The 22,812-nt window shown below is 37.7% G+C and overlaps 1 protein-coding gene across 2 annotated transcripts in view; it reads left to right on the forward strand.

Moving 5' to 3' along the window:
* LOC136252350 (uncharacterized) overlaps positions 1–22,812 on the forward strand; it is a 48,686-nt gene that overhangs the window by 13,773 nt on the left and 12,101 nt on the right. For both annotated transcript variants that reach the window (XM_066044788.1, XM_066044780.1), the window contains exons 3-4: positions 8,707–10,008; positions 18,250–19,551. In XM_066044788.1, coding sequence (XP_065900860.1) covers positions 8,707–10,008; positions 18,250–19,551 — 2,604 coding nt within the window. The remainder of the gene's footprint in view (positions 1–8,706; positions 10,009–18,249; positions 19,552–22,812) is intronic.

Below are 22,812 nucleotides of genomic sequence, written 5' to 3' on the forward strand. Positions count from 1 at the left end.
ATGCACAGTAGGGATATAACACTTCTTATTGTTTTACTGTGATTTAATATCGTGCACTATACTCCAACTTGTTTCAGTATTTTTTATCAATGTGCTATGGTCCCTACTCTAGTTGAAAATTCTAAATTTTTCTGTGTACTTGTTTAAATGGCATAGCTCACAATATCATTTTAGGCAAATGTATGAGGAAACCGCCTTGATAAAAATAAGACAGATCAGACCAGTTGACTGAATGTAAAAATATTTAGTATTGTAAAAGATTAGGATGGTTACAAGGGCTTAGGGGGAGGAATTCAAATGAGCTCAGGAACCTCCTGTAAAATTTAGACTTATGAGCTTACAGCAGGGCCCTAACACACCATTTAGTGTAGCAGGACAAAATAAGTGAGAAATATAGTGTATGGCACAGCACAACAATTGATAAAGCTTGCATTCATCTCTCAGGGGAGGATTTACAGAGGTAACATGAGTCCTCTTCAAAACTTGTTAAAAGATTGATATACTCTAATAGAGCAGTCAGGTATATATTCTAATTGGGGGTCCGCAACTCTGAAAATTCCTGTACGAAATTTCAAACCTTTTGTGATTTGGCAAGATTTCAAGCACTTTTTTGGCAGCATTTAAAATCTCCGTCAGGTGCACAACTCAGCCTGTTTTTATGTCTTCTGCTGCTTCTCACGCTGGGGTGGTTGCTGCTGTCGGTGAGGAAGCTAAGGACAATCGTTATTTAGAATCTGTTACCAATGACAGAGGCGACTTTATTCCCCTAGTATGTGAATCATTCGGTGTTTGGTCTCCTTTGCTTTGTCCACTTTTTTTACAATTGCTGACCGCATTACAGTTAAAAATGGTTTGTCTTGGAAGTTGGCCAGGAGGCAATTGTTGCAAAGGTTATCAGTGACTTTATGGAAATACAATGCCAAAATGGTCCTCAGACACTATGCTCTTTGCTCAGAGGACATTATAGATTTTGTTTAGGTTTTATAATGTAGTTAAGTAGGTGTAGCTTGTAAGTAGTTTAGTTTATTGTAATTAGTGTGGTAGTTTGTAATTAGCTAGTCTTTGTATTCTTTTGTGTTAACTGTATACTCCCAGATCACATGATAGAACATCTCTATTTCTAAGAGATTGGATAAATGCTTTCCAAGATATTCTTGTTTAAAGCCATATTATGTAAAATCAAATCTTAGATATCTGGAATAGTAGCATCACATGATATGTAGTACATGGAAATAATGGAATCCTTTCTCAAGTTCTCTGCAAACTTGTGGGATTGCTGGACTTACTGTAAATTTCGACGGTAATAAATTTTCAAGGTTAGCTACATCCACAAAAATTTAACGCGCAAATATAAACAAACATCGGATTTTTCGTGCGTGTTTTAATTTTAACTGGCACGTGAGTAACCATCCCACCCTGTGGTAAGTCCACTCATGCTACTATTATTAAACAAATAATACTACTTCCTCTTCAACGGACCCCTCGACTCTAATACAGCAGTCACATATACTGTAACAGAACACGAATGTAAATATCCATATCCATATGTGACCAAATGTTTTAAAATTGTCTAGCTATGCACACACCAGTGAAGTTCACTTTTCACCATGAATGGATAGCCACACCAGTACTCTACACATTTGCACCACAGCCATGCCTCTGGTTTGATCAGGTTGCTTTTCACAAGTGGTTTCCTAGAGACGTGTGCCAGCCACTGGGAATGCTCTGGAACCTTGTAATGTCACTGGCAAGCTGAAACATGAGACTAGAGACATGAACAGCCTTGGACAGTTGTCCAGATATTTTCTACATACATTTATGTATTTTTCAGCAGCACAGGTGGTCTTGAGAGCCCAATATTACCCACTCAGCCCAACTTCTGTTCATATATCAATTACCCACTCACTACCCCCGCCACCACCCATGGTGAATTTCTTGTGTTACAGATACCGTCGTGAAAAACGGTGCTCAAAATCATGCTTATATCAACCACTTGCTTTCTATGGATTGAAGTGTAATAATCACTATGGTTGGCTGCATTCATGGTGAAAATTTAAAACTCATAGCCTTTGTCTTTCCCAAGCTATACTGGATTGAAATGTTTAAAATCACGTATCTCACAATCTATTGAGCTGCGTAGATCAATAGTTTTCCCAACTTAGGTCACATTTATGTTAAGGAGCTTCATTAGTAAAGCTTTTTAGACATTCTAACATTAAATGTAAAACTGAGCATGGCCTTATACAGTGCTATAGCTTTGGTGTGTAGTGTTTAAAGATATAAAACTCCAGTAATTTATAACTTGTGTTATGCGCTATGAATATTTGTACAAATAGAAGGAAAAATTAGATGGATTAGGGATTGTGATAGACTAGGCACTATCACTGCGCAGAATTCAACTATTACTGGGTTATGACTCATTCATCAACAATGTACAGCATGGTATTTGTACACAAGAATACATACAAGAACACGGTCAAACGTGCTCTGCAAGATTTACAAAAACATGGACAACCATGCCAAATGTCCAAAGAAGTACACTGCCAGTGTCAGCAGTCTGCCAGCCTGTCACATCTCTCTCTCCTTCTCCAGTCAAACTTGTTTGACAGCATTGTGAGAGGGAACCATCACTCCATTAGTTGTACCAGGACAGTGTGTAACTGTACACGGGTACTACTGTAAACTAAGACTCCATATGGTCAAACGTGAGGTGACATCCCGCAATCTTTTCATCCAAATGAAGGCATGATGATTAGTTCATAATTATGGTGTGTGTGCCCCTAATGAGATAGAAACAGATTGCTTTGTCTGTTGGATCTGTCATCTCCAGTAATGCTTGTACTGTATTTGCTTCCTAGTAGTAGGTTGACTTGAATTGGTATTGCATCAAATTGTGTATTTTCTGCCTTCTTTGTGTTAGCTTCCCAAGACTTTGCAATACACCTGATGGTCTTCTAATTGGTTTGCCATAAAGAAATCCAAGGGGAGTGGATCCTGTAAACAATTGGAGAATTTCCTTGTAAACGGATAGTAGGAATGGGACCATCTTGTCCAGGTTATGCCCTTGCTTTATTGCTGCTTCCTGAAATGTACACTTTGAAAAGTGGGTAAATTGTAGGCCTGCGCTGATTATGCCAGCATAATTTGGTAGCCAGAAGCATTGAACATAATGCCAGTATAGTAGGTAAAATCTTTGCACCTTGCAAATCTATGTCTGATGTCACCTCATCCATCTGGCTAGCTGCTAATGACTGATTGCCAGGTGTGCCACTGTCCTCCACATTGGGCACCTCAGAATTTCCTGCATCTGATGCCTTTGGTGTTGCCCCACTTAGCTTATCAGCTGGGTCTAGCACTTCATCATGTTAAAGATAATAGGGTCTGTTCATGACCACCAGTACATCTTTAGTCACTTTATGTTGGTTGTTTTTAAACAATGCCTGTCCTATGATATCCTGAAGCTGAGAGACATCTGTTCCTAACATTACTGACATAGGTAAAGTATCATCTAAGGCTGCCTTAACATCTGTATTGTAACTATTGATCTCTAGGTGGACCAGGGCTAGAAGATACTGGATTGTGTCTCCAGTACTTTATCTGGTGGCACAAGGTTGCGTCTCACTAATGTCCTGGAGCAGCATGTGTCCAATACAACTGACTTCACCAGGGTTCCTTCAATGTTTCCAGGCACATACAATCCTGTAGCTGGAGCATTTCGGATTGCTGAGTTACCATTGTGCTCTACTCGATCTTCACTGCAGAGTATTGCTTCATGAGGACAGTTGGCTGCAAAACGACATTTTTGCTGGCAGTTAAAACATGTTATATCTTTGAGGTCTGTCTTAACTTTTCCAGCATCCTTAGCAGTGTCAGGAAATTTCTCTGGGTCTTATAGACAATCCTAAATATGTCCAGGTTGCCCACATGTGAAGGACCTCACTGGGCTACCCATTTTAAAGGGTGGGCTGGTACCTCTTCTGGCTTGCAGATAGTCATCTGCAGCATACAACTTGCAGGCTGGATTTAGGCTTCCTTCCTTTGACAAAGACATACATTTTCTTAGGGAGGGTATTCAAAAGCTGTTCTAGGATCACCTGGTCTTGGATTGCCTCTACCGTTGTGCAATCTTTTAGCCACTTCTTTGCCAAATGTCCAAGCCTCATCACTAACTCTTGATATGATTCATTATGCTTTTTGAAAGCTGTTCTAAACTGTTCATGATAGCTATCTGTAGTAATATTGTACCTGTGAAAGACTGCTGCTTTGAGCTTGGTATGCCAGTTTATTGTTGTATCAGACCATTTTCATTGATGTTTAAGGTTCCAATAGTCTTGGATTCTTTAATTGGTTGCTGTATTAGAGTATTTTCAATGTGACTGCTTAATAATATCCAGTGACTGTTCTATTAGAGTTTCTGACTGCTCTATTAGAGTATCTCGATCTTTTTTATGGAATTGTGCAATCTGCAGATTTTCCTACTGTTAAAGCTTTATAATCACCTCAAATGCTAGCATAATTCCTGATTCCCACACATACCTATTATGCTCGAAATTATGCCAGCATTATCACCGCATCCCTATCTAGCTTAAATTCCCAATGTTGTTGTTCAAGGTTTTCTGAAGTTACAAGTTGTTCAAAGGTAATGAGGTATACATCGATGTCATCTGCTTCTGTTAACCTTCTAAAGTAAATATCAGGCTGTGATTGCCTAAGAGTAGAGGTGGGTCCTTCCTTGAGGGATTTCATGAAGAGGCGCCTTTCCTCTTTGTGCTGGGCAAGTTCTTACTTGTGCTGGGCAAGTTCTTGCTTGTAACACCACCTCTCCTCAGCTTTCTCTTCTTCGTAACACCTCTTCTCCTCAGCTTTCTCTTTTTCATCACACCTCTTCTCAGCTTTCTCTTGCTCGTAACGTCTTTTCTCCTCTTCTTGCTCTTTCTCACGCTTCTCCTATCTGGACCATTCATTCTTTTTTTCTCCACTGCTTGCTCTTTCTTCTCCTCAGCCTCTCTGACCAACCATGCTTTTAGAAAATCACCAAGGTCGCTGATCATCTGTGATGGATAACGTTTCCCAGAGCAAAGCACAGGCATAAACCAAACAGATCTTTTCTGGCAACTGCCACCAAAGAATTATCCAAATTCACTCCTAGAACTCACATGGGTCTCTTTGCCTTTCTTGCAAAGATCTGTCCAAATACACTCCTGTCACCAAATATGATAGACTGGGCACTATCACTGTGCAGAATTCAACTGTTACTGGGTTATGACTCATTCATCAACCACATTAACAATGTACAACATGGTATTTATGTACAAGAATACAAGAATGGGATCAAACATGCTCTGAAAGATTTACAAAAACATGGACAATCATACCAAATATCCAAAGAAGCACACCCCCAGTGTCAGCAGTCTGCCAGTCTGTCACAAGGATCCAAAAAGTAATAAAACAAAGGAATAGCTAAAAAGTAGTGAGACAAGAGAGGTTGAGACTATGGGATTAAGCATCCACTAGTACATTTGCAGGTATAGGCAACCTATCATGTTTCACTACTTTTAAGCTATTCCCTTGTTTCACAAATTTTTTGAAAATTCCTAATTTTTCCTTCTACTTGTTTGTTTGCTTTTTTTGTAACAAAATAAACCCTTGCATACCACATCAATAGGAAGAAGAGCACCTGACATACAATAATTATGTCTGGGCAGGCACCTCAACCATTAATTATTATGGTAAAATGAAGTGCCATTACTCTTCATTGAACAGCTCTACAGATGAAGAACAATATGAAAAATATCATTCAAGTTACGTACACCACTAAGGAAGAAGAGCGCCTGACATGCAAAATGTCTGAGCGCATCCCAAAATCAATCATTAGAAAAGTGAAGTGCCATACTGCCATTACATTTCATTGTCAGCCATGTTCAGCCCATTATACAGCTCTACAGATGAGAACTAACTATACGAGAAACATCATTCCAGTTACGACAGAAAACACAGAGGATTTTGTAATAATGAGAGAAAAAACCATATATGTGTTACCATGAATTGACACATGGCACTGCCAGAGGAAAGTGATGAGACAGAAAAGGAAGTCCATGATGTGTGTATTGTATGTACTTCGGTTAGTGAAAAACAAATCTCGGGATGAAGCAACATCGAACAGTGAAGAAATCAAGCCCGTAGTCTTACCCGTTCCTGTGTTATACTTGGCTGGAGGCATCAGTTAGATAGTCAGGCAGTCAGTAAGCATAAACTTCTGTTAAATAGAAAATTTTTAAATTTCACAGAAACTTTTTGGAACAGGTTATGATTGTTCTGAAGACATTTTTGTGCCTTACCAATGCTGCCAAGCTGTCATGAAGGGAAATAGAGGCTGGTTTTGGGGTGATAGTTTTGGCTGGAAAAGCCCAGTTCTTCTTGATCCCTAATATACAGTATTATCATACTGTATGATAGTTATAATGTTTTATTTGTAAGTCATTCCATTTGTATCAGTGAATTTATGGTTCCTACAGTATACCAGTGAGATAACTATTGCTTACAGATTACTATACTGTGTCTCTATGTTTTATGCTGTCTGTTTCCACTAGGTAGCTTTATCTAGTCCTAGCTTCATCCCAGGGGCACTTATATTTATACATTATAATTAATGTACTTTTTGCATAAAATAATAGTGATTTGCTGAGTTTTGATTTGTTAAAATGTTGAAAATCTCTCACAGTCTGGGGGCACAGCCTAGGGATGTGCCAATTTTGCCAGCAAAATTTTTGGAAAATATGACACGAAAAACAAAGAACAAAATGCTGGAAAAGCAGGTGTAATTTTGGAAAAGTGGTTGTTTAAGAATTGGTACTTAGCACATTTGAAAAAGATCGAGATACTCTAATAGAACAGTCACAGACTGCATTACACCAACATATGCTCATAGGGAATGGGTTAAAAATCATTGAGTAGATGAATCAATCCTCTTAGAAAGGTCCTTCAATAATTTAGAAGAATTGGAGTAAAAACCAGTGAGTTATAACACAAGACCCAACTACGTGTAGCAAATGCCAGATCTAGATACTCTAATAGTGCAGTCACCCTAATAGAACAGTAAGCTAAGAAATAAACAACTCGTAGAAAGTTTAGCTACATTACAAGTAACCCAGTAGAGAGTTCAGCTACATTACATACAGGTCATCCTGTAAAGAGTTCAGCCAAGTTAAAAATTTCCCTTTAGAAAGTTCAGCTATATTACAAGTCACCTTGTAGGGAGTTAGCTTAGTTAAAAGGTCACCCTGTAGAAAGTTCAGCTTTACATTACATGTCAAGTGTTAATGTCATCTAACCAGCTATCTTTGAAGTGATCACCATGGACTAGTGTAGAATGCAACATGCCGTAATAACATTAGGAATGTTTTCAGTCTACTTTTACTCAGTCATTGCTATCTTGCTTTCAATCTTCCAAAAGCATTTTCTACTACAATTCGCAATCCAGATAAATTGTAGTTAAACTGCTTTTGTCCATGAGTCAAATCTGATCCATATGGAAATGGCATCATCAACCATATACTCAGTGGGTATGCAGAATCTCCTACAAGAAATCGCAAAATGTTAACATCTGAAACTGTGACATGGTCTCCATTTAATATCTCTTTATTTGTTGTTCTAGAACAATTGAGAGTTGGCAAATGCACAAGCATCATGAACACTGCCTGGCAACCCAACATACACATCTCAGAACAACTAATCATGATCTATGACTCCTTGTAGAACCATGGAGTACCATCCTTTCCTGTTGTAGTAGTCCGTATGATTAAGTGCGGGATGTTTAATTGGAATGTGACACCCATCTATGGCTCCTACAGACTGTATCATACCACACTTAGATTTGAACCCATCTATGACCACAGCAAGTTGTCCATCTTGTGGAAAGTATATGTATTGGTTCAATAGTTTAGATACAGTTGCAGCACAAGTCTCGTGCACTATAACACAAACAGTACATCTAGCAACTAATTACTTATACTAGTTGCTTTTAGAAACCAGTAATATGTAACTGTAGTATATCAGTTTGTGAATCAAGTAACTAGTAATATGTTGTAATATTATTACATTTTTGAGATAACTTTCCCAACACTGTAGAGACGTCAGCTAAGTTGCAAGTCACCTGGTAGAAACATCACAAGTCACCTTGTAACTTGTAACTTAGCTGACTTCTCTTATATAAGGTTTAGCTGAACTTTTACATGGTAACTTTTAACTTAGCTGAACTCTCTACAGGATATTTTCATCGTAAAATAATAAAATTGTACAAAATTTATTGCATGAAAATTTTATGCAAGATCGAACTACTCTAATAGAGCAGTCATTCACAATAAAATAATTTGAAAATAATTTTTACACGAAATTTTTTATCATGAAATTTTTTGCAGGGAAATAAAGCAAATTACAATAGCTGAACGTTCTACTGGGTGACTTGTAATGTGGTGTGTATAGCTAGGAAAATATTACACCGTCATATGTGTATTTTGTATGTATGGAAATGCGTAATAAAATCCATGGTAAGTGGTGATTGCACCCTCGGCGGTGTGCACTGCTCAAATCTGCTAAGTGCACACCACTCAGGGTCTTGCCACACCAATCAGCATGTTAATATCATTCTGTAAGTAGCCATCATTGTGAATATAGTGTACAAAAATGCATTTTAAATTGTGATTACAGTTAGCAGTTCAGTAATGATGGAGTACTATTTTGGATTTTTTGAAAACTATGAACCTTTCACTCGTGATCCACCACCACAAATCATATTAACATCATATGATACACAAATAGTGAGCTACTCTGTTGAAGCTCCTGGAGTGGGATATTATGCTAATGGCACAGTTACAATTGATAATGATGTTATTGTCTCTTTCCCATATGCTGTGATAACATCACGTAATGATCAGAATAAAGGAATTTACCTGATGATTAGTAGTGATAGGGTGACAGTGATTGGGCAAAATTTAAGACCTGTTAGTTGTGGAACATTTCTTTGTCTACCTATGCAAAACTTGAATGTTGATGAATATGTATATTATGGGATATCTGTACCTAGGCCAAATATTATAGAAGGAAATGGTTCAATTTTAATAGTTGGTACACAGGATAACACTGTAATGAAGTTGACAGTCACACAACCGGTCACCGTTAATGTTAGTAACTCTACAATTGATCTTGCAGTTGGCATACAGTGCTCATTTGTAATCAAGAGGCTTCAGACTGTGTTGATTGAATCACTTGATGACTTGACTGGGACTAAAATTGTTACAGACAAACCAGTATCTGTGTTGAGTGGTCATCAGTGTGGAAGAGTACCAAATAATGTTGATAGTTGTGAGCACTTAGTAGAACAAGTACCACCCACCACTTCATGGGGTAGAATACACTACATAGCACCATTAGCCACCAGAAGGTCATATAGTGTCAAAATAGTAGCAGCGTATAACTCCACTATTGTTGATTTTTACTGTAACAACACAAAGGAGTCTTATACTATTGGTGATGGAGAATCTTTCAACAAAACTCTGTCACTGCAAGAATACTGTTCTATTTATTCCAGTAAAGAAATAATAGTTGTTCAGCTTGCTCACGGGCAGCTTGATGATGGAATTCCTGGTGACCCAACAATGACACTAGTGTCTTCCACAAATCATTATAATAGCAATTTTCACTTTTCTACACCTCTGGGTACACATTCTTATTACTATTTTGCAAGCTATATTAACATCATAGTGTTAGCACAGTATTATCAACCTGACATGATCTACCTGATATCAGGAGGAGTGAACAGGTCACTAGAAACACACCAATGGGTACCAATTATGGTCAACAATGTTATTGAAGCTTATAGTATACAAGCGCGTATATCAGAGGGCGTTATAGAAGTTGTTCACCAGAATAATATTGCTCGAATGTTTGTAGTTGCTTATGGATGGGGACATCATCATTCTTATGGTCATCCTGGTGGGTACAGCATTTTCGGTAGGTACAGTATTTACTCACTTTTTGATGTGCTCAACATGCTATATATGTGAACACAGAATGTAACATAGCTGACAGTGTATAACTACATGTGTATGTCAATTGACATACACTTTATGTGTTGTTGAAAGCAGATGTCAGCATCAGAAAATGCAGTTTAGTAGATAAGGAGCACATTAGGCCCGAGTTAAATATGCTCAAACTTTTGCCCAAAATTTTCTCTACAATGCTTCCATTGCGCTTCTATTATGCTCCTAGATTAATAACATTATTTCAATACAATAATTTTTGAAACTTTAATCAGTGAATTTCTGTTAGAGTATTTCATTACAAAATGACTGTTGTTAAGAAAGTGTCTATATAAGAAACTTTGTACAAAGCCTAATGCAATTCAGTTTTCCACTGACTGCTGTATCAGGGAGCATTAATCTATTTTCAATTTCCATAAATATTAACCTAATATACTAGCATAGCACTCCAGCCTATTATACTTTTTATTATGCTAGCGTATTTGTAGCGGGCATAGTAAACATGTATAAATATTAACCAAGGCCGACAAGTACAGCCAGTGTGGGATTGCAACAGACACTGTTTGTCTGAAAGGGCAGATTTGACTCAAATGTGATATAAAAGGTGTCCCACCTCAATGAAGTTTGTTCTCAGAAAAACTGGTTCATTTCTGTTCAGGCACTATTGAGCTACGGATGTGTGTAAACGGCATTTTTTTTGGTTGTTGTAAATGTCACTCAACTATCAATCTATCAATAGGCAACATGAGGAATTATGATTAAATATGTTCTTTAACCATAGAGTCTGGTTTGTTAGGCACATACACCTAATAAAAGTTCTGGAAAATATTGCGATTAACATATAGTTCTTAAGTGCATGCACCTAATAAATAAACCTCATTGTGGTCATTATGTATTCACTCTTGGGGTGGTGTGAATTGCAGTCACCACATGTACCAATATGTGGAGTCCAGTTTCTGTGCACTGAATCCTTTATGTGGAGCATACTACAGAATACCGCTTCACTTGGTAAGCATAGTAAAGACAAGTATTTTGTACTAAGTGAAATGTGACGCCATACATTATTAGCAAACCTCTAGCATTTCTTCATCATGTGTCATAGAGGTCTTGTTTGATGAGTTTACAGTTGTTATTATTAATGTTAGTACAGTATGTTTATGACATAAACATTATCTTCTTCAAAAATCCTATAACCATCTATCGTTGTACTTTAACATTGCTCAACATTAAAATATCATCTTACAGAGAGAGTTCAGTTAAGTTAAGAGTTACGCTGTAGAGAGTTCACGAGTTACGCTGTAGAGAGTTCAGTTGCATTAGAAGTTACCCTGTAGAGAGCTCATCTCTGTTATAAGTTACCTATAGAGACTTCAGCAATAAGCAAATTTGCCCTGCAGAGAGCAGATAAGTACACTGTAAGTCACCCTGTAGAAAGTTCAGCTACATTCCATTCAATGGCCCTGTAGTAAGTTCAGCTACATTACAAGACACCGTAAGCAGAGTTCAGTTATCACCCTAGTTACAAGCCACCCTGTAGAAAGTTTAGCTACATTACAAATCACCCTGTAGAGGGTTCAGCCAAGTTACAGGTCACCATGTAGAAAGTTCAGCTATATTACAAATCGCCCTGTAAAGAATTCAGCCAAATAAGTCACCATGTAGAAAAATCAACTAAGTTTAAAATTGCCCCGTAGAAAGTTCAGCTAAGTTACAAGCCACCATGTAGAAAGTTCAGCTAAAGTAAAAGTCTCCCTGTAGAGAGTTCAGTGAAGTTAAAAATCACCCTGTAGAATTTAGCTCGGTTGGATTACAAGTCACCATGTAGACAGTTCATTAACATTACAAGCTACCCTGTGGAAAGTTCAGCTACATTACAGGTTACTCTGTAGAGAGTTCAGCTACAAAAGTTAAAAATTACTTTATAGAAAGTTCAGCTACTGTGCATAATAGGTACACATCGAAACACAGGATTCTATGGAATCCTCAGGCCCTGTAGCAGCACTTCAGCATACTACAGGGCCTGAAGGTTTCAAAATTCTATAAAACTGCTTTTGTCCATGAGTCAAATCTGATCCATATGGAAATGGCTTCATCAACCACATACTCAGTGGGTATGCAGAATCTCCTACAAGAAATGGCAAAATGTTAACATCTGAAACTGTGACATGGTCTCCATTTAATATCTCTTTATTTGTTGTTCTAGAACAATTGGGAGTTGGCAAATGCACGAGCATCATGAACACTGCCTGGCAACCCAACATACACATCTCAGAACAAATAATCATGATCTATGACTCCTTGTAGAACCATGGAGTACCTGTTGTAGTAGTCAGTATGATTAAGTGCAGGAGGTTTAATTGGAATGTGGCACCCATCTATGGCTCCTGCAGACTGTATCATACCACACTTAGATTTGAACCCATCTATGACCACAGCAAGTTGTCCATCCTGTGGAAAGTATATGTATTGGTTCAATAGTTTAGATACAGTTGCAGCACAAGTCTCGTGCACTATAACACAAACAGTACATCTAGCAACTAATTACTTACTGTATACTAGTTGCTTTTTGAAACCAGTAATATGTAAAATATGTAACTGTAGTATATCACTTTGTGAATCAAGTAACTAGTAATATGTTGTAATATTATTACATTTTTGAAATAACTTTCCCAACACTGTAGAGATGTCAGCTAAGTTGCAAGTCACCTGGTAGAAACATCACAAGTCACCTTGTAACTTGTAACTTAGCTGACTTCTCTTATATAAGGTTTAGCTGAACTTTTACATGGTAACTTTTAACTTAGCTGAACTCTCTACAAGATTACCTGTAATATACCATAATTTGCTTTTTTTTCATTGTAAAATAATAAAATTGTACAAAAATTTATTGCATGAAAATTTTATGCAAGATCGAACTACTCTAATAGAGCAGTCAATCACAATAAAATAATCTAATCAAAAACAGCCAAGCTGTAAAAAAAGGTGCGGCCCCCATAAAGGCCATGGTGAAAAAAGATGTGAAATCCAAGGTGGCGGCCAAGAAATGGCTGTGATGGTAGGTTAATGGTTACATTTTAATAACAACAATTCAGGTGAATTTGGTGCCAAGACCAAGCGGCACAAAATTCACCTGAATTTCCGTTATTAAAATGTAACCATTAACCTACCATCACAGCCATTTCTTGGCCGCCACCTTGGATTTCACATCTTTTTTCACCATGGCCTTTATGGGAGCCGCACCTTTTTTTACAGCTTGGCTGTTTTTGATTAGATATCACTTCTTTTTGTATTTGTATATTGCAAAGCCGGCCTATGGCTGGCTTTGGGGCTTTTTTAACCCAAGTGTTTTTTTCTTTACCACAGGAAGAAGAAAAGAACTTAAAGAAGAATTTTAGTACTTCAATTATTTTTGATTTTATTAGTAATTATACAAATAATATACATATATTTATTACACGCTCATTATTCCCCACAGGATTTTTTTTGCAGCTGATCTCTCTACTGGGTGACTTGAAATGTAGCTGAACTATATACAGGATGGTTTCTTTGTAGCTGAACTCTCTGTAACAGGTGATTTGTTTGCAGCTAAACTCTCTACATGGTGGTGTCTTTATAGCCGAACTCTCTACATGATGGTTTCTTTGTAGTTGAACTCTCTATAAGGTGAATTCGTCTAGCTGAACTCTCTACAGGGTGATTTTTTTGTAGCTGAACTCTCTGCAGGGTGATTTGTTTGCAGCTGAACTCTCTACATGATTGTTTCTTTGTAGCTGAACTCTCTACAAGGTGACTTCGTCCAGTTGAGATCTCTACGGGGTGATTTGTTTCTAGCTGAACTCTCTACAGGTGAATTGTTTGCAGCTAAACTCTCTACATGGTGGTTTCTTTGTAGCTGAACTCTCTACAAGGTAACTTCTTCTCTACAGGGTGATTTGTTGTAGTTGAATTCTCTACTAGGTGGTTTGTATGAGGCTGAACTCTCTACATGGCAGTTTCTTTGTAGCTGAACTCTCTACACAGTGATTTGTTTGCAGCTGAACTCTCTACATGATGGTTTCTTTGTAGCTGAACTCTCTACAAGGTGACTTCGTCCAGTTGATCTCTCTACGGGGTGATTTGTTTCTAGCTGAACTCTCTACAGGTGAATTGTTTGCAGCTAAACTCTCTACATGGTGGTTTCTTTGTAGCTGAACTCTCTACAAGGTAACTTCTTCTCTACAGGGTGATTTTTTGTAGTTGAATTCTCTACTAGGTGGTTTGTATGAGGCTGAACTCTCTACATGGCGGTTTCTTTGTAACTGAACACTCTACAAGGTGACTTCTTCTAGCATGATCTTTCTACAGGGTGAATTGTTGTAGCTGAACTATCTACAAGGCAACTTCTTCTAGCTGATCTCTATACAGGGTGATTTGTTTGTAGTTGAATTCTGTACAGGTGCACGTGGTTTCTTTGTAGCTAAACTCTGTACATGATGGTTTCTTTGTAGCTAAACTCTTTACAAGGTGACTTCTTCTAGCTGAACTCTCTACGGGGTAATTTCTTTGTAGCTGAACTCTCTATATGATGGTTTCTTTGTAAATGAACTCTCTACAAGGTGAATTTTTCTACCTGATCTCTCTACAGGATGATTTGTTTGTAACTGAACTCTGTACAAGTGCGTTTTTGTGGGTGATTTCACTGCAGGTTGATTTGTTTGTAGCTGAACTCACTAAAGGGTGATTTTGCTTGTAGCTGAACTCCTTGCATTGTATCTAGTTTCTAGCTGATCTCTCTACAGGGTGATTTGTTTGTAGCTGATCTCTCTACAAGTTGATTTGTGTGTAGCTGATCTCTCTGCAGGTTGATTAATTTGCAGCCGATCTCTCTACAAGGTAATTTGTTTGTAGCTGAACTGTCTATAAAGTGATTTATTTGTAGCTGATCTCTCTGCAGGTTGATTTGTTTTAGCTGAACTCTCTACAGGGTGATTTACTTGTAGCTGAACTCCTTACATTGTGACTAGTTTCTAGCTGATCTCTCTACAGGGTGATTTGTTTGTAGCTGATCTCTCTACAAGTTGATTTGTGTGTAGCTGATCTTTCTACTGGTTGATTTGTTTGTAGCCGATCTCTCTACAGGGTAATTTGTTTGTAGCTGAACTCTGTACAAGGTGCTTTTTTGTAGGTGATCTCACTGCAGGTTGATTTGTTTGTAGCTGAACTCACTAAAGGGCGATTTGCTTGTAGCTGAACTCCTTACATTGTGTCCAGTTTCTAGCTGATCTCTCTACAGAGTTATTTGTTTGTAGCTGAACTCTCTATAAGGTGATTTATTTGTAGCTGAACTCCTTACATTGTGTGTAGTTTCTAGCTGATCTCTCTACAGGGTGATTTGTTTGTAATTGGTCTCTCTACAAGTTGATTTGTGTGTAGCTGATCTCTCTGCAGGTTGATTTGTTTGTAGCCGATCTCTCTATAGGGTAATTTGTTTGTAGCTGAACTCTCTATAAGGTGATTTGTTTGTAGTTGATCTCTCTGCAGGTTGATTTGTTTTAGCTGAACTCTCTACAGGCTGATTTGTTTGTAGCCGATCTCTCTACAGGGTAATTTGTTTGTAGCTGAACTCTCTACAAGTTGATTTGTGTGTAGCTGATCTCTCTGCAGGTTGATTTGTTTGTAGCCGATCTCTCTACAGGGCAATTTGTTTGTAGCTGATCTTTCTACAGGGTGATTTTTTTGTAGCTGACCTCTCTTCAGGGTGATTTGTTTCTAGCTGATCTCTCTACAGGGTGATTTTTTGTAGCTGACCTCTCTTCAGGGTGATTTGTTTCTAGCTGATTGCTCTACAGGTTGATTTGTTTGTAGATGAACTCTCTACAGGGTAATTTGCTTGTAGCTGAACTCCTTACTTTGTGTCTAGTTTGTAGCTGATCTCTCTACAGGGTGATTTGTTTGTAGCTGAACTCCTTACATTGTGTGTAGTTTCTAGCTGATCTCTCTACAGGGTGATTTGTTTGTAGCTGATCTCTCTACAAGTTATTTGTGTGTATATAGCTGATCTCTCTGCAGGTTGATTTGTTTGTAGCTGATCTCTCTACAGGTAATCTGTTTGTAGCTGAACTCTCTATAAGGTGATTTGTTTGTAGCTGATCTCTCTGCAGGTTGATTTGTTTTAGCTGAACTCTCTACAGGGTGATTGCTTGTAGCTGAACTCCTTACATTGTGTCTAGTTTCTAGCTGATGTCTCTACAGGGTGATTTTTTGTAGCTGAACTCTCTTCAGGGTGGTTTGTTTCTAGCTGATCTCTCTACAGGTAGATTTGTGTTGATTTGTTCATTGCTGATCGCTCTAAAGGTAATTGATTTGTTGCAGTTGAACACCCTGCAAAGTGTTTTGTTTGTAGCTGATCACTCTAAAGGGTAATTTGTTTGTAGCTGAACTCTCTCCACAGTGACTTGTGTGTAGCAGAATTCTGTGTAACTGAATTCTCTAGAGAGTGACTTAATTGTAGCTGAATTCTCTACACAGTGCATGACTTGTTTATAGCTGAACTTTCTTCAGTGTGACTTGTAATGTTCTGAATCTCTATAGTGGTATATTTGCTTAACTCTCCACATGGTGACTGTCTTCTTGCTGAACTGTCTATAAGATTAACTGTTTGCAACTGAACTCCCTACAGAATAACTTGTGATGTAATAAAATTCTATAATGGAGTAAATCAATTAGCCGAATGCTCTATTAGGGTGACTGTTCTATTAGAGTATCTCGATCTCGCATTTGCTACACGGAGTTGGCTTTCGAATCATAACTCAGTGGTTTGTAATCCGATTCTTCTGTACTACTGCAAGGACTTTCTATGAAGATTATTCCAGCTATACACCGATTTTCAGCTCATTGCTCTAAGCGGTTTGCCTAGTAGGCGTGAAAACTAATACTTTTTTATTCATAAAAATCGATCGCGTAATTGTGACACAGGTTGGGTTTTGTGTCATATCTCCGTGGTCTTTATCTCGATTCCTTTCAAACCACCAAAAGGCACTCCTACGATGGTTACTCCATCTACATAGCAATTTTCAACTCATTCCATAAAGCGGTTTACCCTGTAGGCGTGACAACAAATCGATCTTGTTTTACGCGAATAATCGGTCATAACTCCTGAACCATTCATCGGATTTGTACCAAATTTGATGCTAGGATTCGCCTTTGGACTCCCTTTCTATGTGCCAAATTTCAAGGCGATCGGAGTACGCGTTTGCTTGTTATAGCAATTTTTGCAAGTGTGCGAAAAGACGAAGAAGAAGAAGAAAAAAAAAAACGAAGAAAAAAAACGAAACTTTGGCAGCTCGTATCTCGGAAATGGCTGGAGCGATTTCCTTCAAATTTGGAATGTAGACTCCCTTGGCTGGCGGGCAACTGTGTAGCAAATTTGGTTCCAATCAGATAAGTGATCACCGAGATACAAAGGTGTGAAAATGACGTTTTCGTTCTTCCTGTCAATATACTCACGGTGTGGCGCGCCGGCTTCTTGGGCCGCACGACACACTACCGTGTGTCTTGATATGAAAATACTTTTTACACGAAAATTTTTATCATGAAATTTTTTGCATGGAATTAAAGCAAATTACAATAGCTGAACGTTCTACTGGGTGACTTGTAATGTGGTGTGTATAGCTAGGAAAATATTACACCGTCATATGTTTATTTTGTATGTATGGAAATGCATAATAAAATCCATAGTAACAAGAGTTCATAATATATATATTAAGGAGAGTATCCAACGCCTGTATTGCCCCTTCAAAACACACTGAGTATTAATTGTACAAAATATCCAAATATTTTAGTATAATTTCAGTAAACTCCAACACATGGCTTTGCCATGAAAGACTTGTTGATAGGCATTGATATACCAAAGCGAAGACCTGCAAGCACTTCAAGGCCCTTATAGCTCTTGAAGTAAGTTAACACGTTTGGTGATGACGACTATTGCATAACATTATTACTCAGTGTGTTTTGAAGGGGCAATACAGCATTGGATACTCTCCTAAATATATATATTATGAACTCTTGATAGTAAGTGGTGATTGCACCCCCAAGGGTGTGAACTGCTCAAATCCGCTAAGTGCACACCACTCAGGGTCTTGCCACACCAATCAGCATGTTAATAATTATCATTCTGTAAGTAGCCATTATTGTGAATATAGTGTACAAAATGCATTTTAAATTATGATTACAGGTAGCAGTTCTGTAATGATGGAGTACTATTTTGGATTTTTTGAAAACTATGAACCTTTCACTCGTGATCCACCACCACAAATCATATTAACGTCATATGATACACAAATAGTGAGCTACTCTGTTGAAGCTCCTGGAGTGGGATATTATGCTAATGGCACAGTTACAATTGATAATGATGTTATTGTCTCTTTCCCATATGCTGTGATAACATCACGTAATGATCAGAATAAAGGAATTTACCTGATGATTAGTAGTGATAGGGTGACAGTGATTGGTCAAAATTTAAGACCTGTTAGTTGTGGAACATTTCTTTGTCTACCTATGCAAAACTTGAATGTTGATGAATATGTATATTATGGGATATCTGTACCTAGGCCAAATATTATAGAAGGAAATGGTTCAATTTTAATAGTTGGTACACAGGATAACACAGTAATGAAGTTGACAGTCACACAACCGGTTACCGTTAATGCTAGTAACTCTACAATTGATCTTGCAGTTGGCATACAGTGCTCATTAGTAATCAAGAGGCTTCAGACTGTGTTGATTGAATCACTTGATGACTTGACTGGGACTAAAATTGTTACAGACAAACCAGTATCTGTGTTGAGTGGTCATCAGTGTGGAAGAGTACCAAATAATGTTGATAGTTGTGAGCACTTAGTAGAACAAGTACCACCCACCACTTCATGGGGTAGAATACACTACATAGCACCATTAGCCACCAGAAGGTCATATAGTGTCAAAATAGTAGCAGCGTATAACTCCACTATTGTTGATTTTTACTGTAACAACACAAAGGAGTCTTATACTATTGGTGATGGAGAATCTTTCAACAAAACTCTGTCACTGCAAGAATACTGTTCTATTTATTCCAGTAAAGAAATAATAGTTGTTCAGCTTGCTCACGGGCAGCTTGATGATGGAATTCCTGGTGACCCAACAATGACACTAGTGTCTTCCACAAATCATTATAATAGCAATTTTCACTTTTCTACACCTCTGGGTACACATTCTTATTACTATTTTGCAAGCTATATTAACATCATAGTGTTAGCACAGTATTATCAACCTGACATGATCTACCTGATATCAGGAGGAGTGAACAGGTCACTAGAAACACACCAATGGGTACCAATTATGGTCAACAATGTTATTGAAGCTTATAGTGTACAAGCACGTATATCAGAGGGCGTAATAGAAGTTGTTCACCAGAATAATATTGCTCGAATGTTTGTAGTTGCTTATGGATGGGGACATCATCATTCTTATGGTCATCCTGGTGGGTACAGCATTTTCGGTAGGTACAGTATTTACTCACTTTTTGATGTGCTCAACATGCTATATATGTGAATACAGAATGTAACATAGCTGACAGTGTATAACTACATGTGTATGTCAATTGGCATACACTTTATGTGTTGTTGAAAGCAGATGTCAGCATCAGAAAATACAGTTTAGTAGATAAGGAGCACAATAGGCCCGAGTTAAATATGCTCAAACTTTTGCCCAACATTTTCTCTACAATGCTTCCATTGCGCTTCCATTATGCTCCTAGATTAATAACATTATTTCAATACAATAATTTTTGAAACTTTAATCAGTGAATTTCTGTTAGAGTATTTCATTACAAAATGACTGTTGTTAAGAAAGTGACTATATAAGAAACTTTGTACAAAGCCTAATGCAATTCAGTTTTCCACTGACTGCTGTATCAGGGAGCATTAATCTATTTTCAATTTCCATAAATATTAACCTAATATACTAGCATAGCACTCCAGCCTATATTATGCTAGCGTATTTGTAGCCGGCATAGTAAACATGTATAAATATTAACCAAGGCCGACAAGTACAGCCAGTGTGGGATTGCAACAGACACTGTTTGTCTGAAAGGGCAGATTTGACTCAAATGTGATATAAAAGGTGTCCCACCTCAATGAAGTTTTTTCTCAGCAAAACTGGTTCATTTCTGTTCAGGCACTATTGAGCTACGGATGTGTGTAAACGGCATTTTTTTTGGTTGTTGTAAATGTCACTCAACTATCAATCTATCAAGAGACATGAGGAATTATGATTAAATATGTTCTTTAACCATAGAGTCTGGTTTGTTAGGCACATACACCTAATAAAAGTTCTGGAAAAATATTGCGATTAACATATAGTTCTTAAGTGCATGCATCTAATAAATAAACCTCATTGTGGTCATTATGTATTCACTCTTGGGGTGGTGTGAATTGCAGTCACCACATGTACCAATATGTGGAGTCCAGTTTCTGTGCACTGAATCCTTTATGTGGAGCATACTACAGAATACCGCTTCACTTGGTAAGCATAGTAAAGACAAGTATTTTGTACTAAGTGAAATGTGACGCCATACATTATTAGCAAACCTCTAGCATTTCTTCATCATGTGTCATAGAGGTCTTGTTTGATGAGTTTACAGTTGTTATTATTAATGTTAGTACAGTATGTTTATGACATAAACATTATCTTCTTCAAAAATCCTACAACCATCTATCATTGTACTTTAACATTGCTCAACATTAAAATATCATCTAACAGAGAGAGTTCAGCTAAGTTAAGAGTTACGCTGTAGAGAGTTCACGAGTTACGCTGTAGAGAGTTCAGTTGCATTAGAAGTTACCCTGTAGAGAGCTCATCTCTGTTATAAGTTACCTGTAGAGACTTCAGCAATAAGCAAATTTGCCCTGCAGAGAGCAGCTAAGTACACTGTAAGTCACCCTGTAGAAAGTTCAGCTACATTCCATTCAATGGCCCTGTAGTAAGTTCAGCTACATTACAAGACACCGTAAGCAGAGTTCAGTTATCACCCTAGTTACAAGCCACCCTGTAGAAAGTTTAGCTACATTACAAATCACCCTGTAGAGGGTTCAGCCAAGTTACAGGTCACCATGTAGAAAGTTCAGCTATATTACAAATCGCCCTGTAAAGAATTCAGCCAAATAAGTCACCATGTAGAAAAATCGACTAAGTTTAAAATTGCCCCGTAGAAAGTTCAGCTAAGTTACAAGCCACCCTGTAGAAAGTTCAGCTAAAGTAAAAGTCTCCCTGTAGAGAGTTCAGTGAAGTTAAAAATCACCCTGTAGAATTTAGCTCAGTTGGATTACAAGTCACCATGTAGACAGTTCATTAACATTACAAGCTACCCTGTGGAAAGTTCAGCTACATTACAGGTTACTCTGTAGAGAGTTCAGCTACAAAAGTTAAAAATTACTTTATAGAAAGTTTAACTACTATGCATAATAGTTAGACATCGAAACACAGGGTTCTATGGAATCCTCAGGCCCTGTAGCAGCACTTCAGCATACTACAGGGCCTGAGGGTTTCAAAATTCTATAGAACCCTGTGATTCTACATCTAACTTATTTAGACCCCAGCTTACTATTGTACCTACATGCACAGCTGCTTGTAAGCAAGAAATGTACTGTCAATTAGTAGAAACAAGCCCATTACACCTTCCTCTAAATAATACAGCACATACTGTCAAGCATGAGTTGCCTATGTTACAGGTGCATAATTTCCGTGTTTTGTATCATCTCAATGATGGGGATCTATTGAGTCATGAACAAGGGGTCTACAGGATTAGACCCCTGTAAGTAGCCAATGAATTCGAATATTTCAACTCTCTGTGATCTAAAATAAGTTACAAGCCACTCTATAGAATGTTCTGACAACCCAATAAACATTTCTTGGCACTCTACAGTACATGAGGTAGCTACTGTACAAGTGTGGCAATCTTGAATAGAGATATGAGTGTGTTCAGAATGTTGTTATTCAGACAAGTAATTAGAATTATGTGCGGGCTGTGATGAAAAATAGAAAATAACTGAATAGTGGCCTAATTCCTGTTAAGCAAAGTAATCCACCTACTATAGCTCTAGGCTATTATTTCTGCCTACACACAAACAACAGTATGTGTGACCCAGTCTGGGAAAACTAGTCTTGTTGCTTATTTAAAAGTATCGAGAAACGCCGATTTTAAATATTTAATGTGTTGTAGCTCGCCGATGGTTGAAGCTATATGTACCAAATGTTCACACGTTTTACACCAATTCCTTACCTTCCAGTGCATCCACTGTGCAAGTAGCCAACAACTAAGTTTCCCACCATTTTAGATAGTTTTTATGCCAGCATAATTTTGGGCATAATAGGTATGTTTAGGAATCAGGAATTATGCTAGCATTTTGAGGTGATTATAAAGCTTTAACAGTAGGAAAATCTGCAGATTGCATGATTCCGTTAAGAAGATCGAGATACTCTAATAGAGCAGTCAGAAATTCTAATAAAACAGTCACTGAATATTTTTTCTCTAATAAAGCAGTCACATTGAGATGAAATACTCTAATACAGCAACCAGCTAAAGAATTCAAGGCTATTTGAAGCTTAAAAATCAATGAAAATTATCTGATACAACAATAATCTAGCATTATTAGCCAATTATGGTGGCATAATTTTGGGAATAATGGGCAATTCTCATTAGCATAATAGGTGAGTTTTTGAGCACTGCTCAAAAGCATAATGCTCAATCTTTGGAGCATAA

The sequence above is a fragment of the Dysidea avara genome, chromosome 1 (genome assembly GCF_963678975.1).
Source record: "Dysidea avara chromosome 1, odDysAvar1.4, whole genome shotgun sequence".
Taxonomy (NCBI): domain Eukaryota; kingdom Metazoa; phylum Porifera; class Demospongiae; order Dictyoceratida; family Dysideidae; genus Dysidea; species Dysidea avara.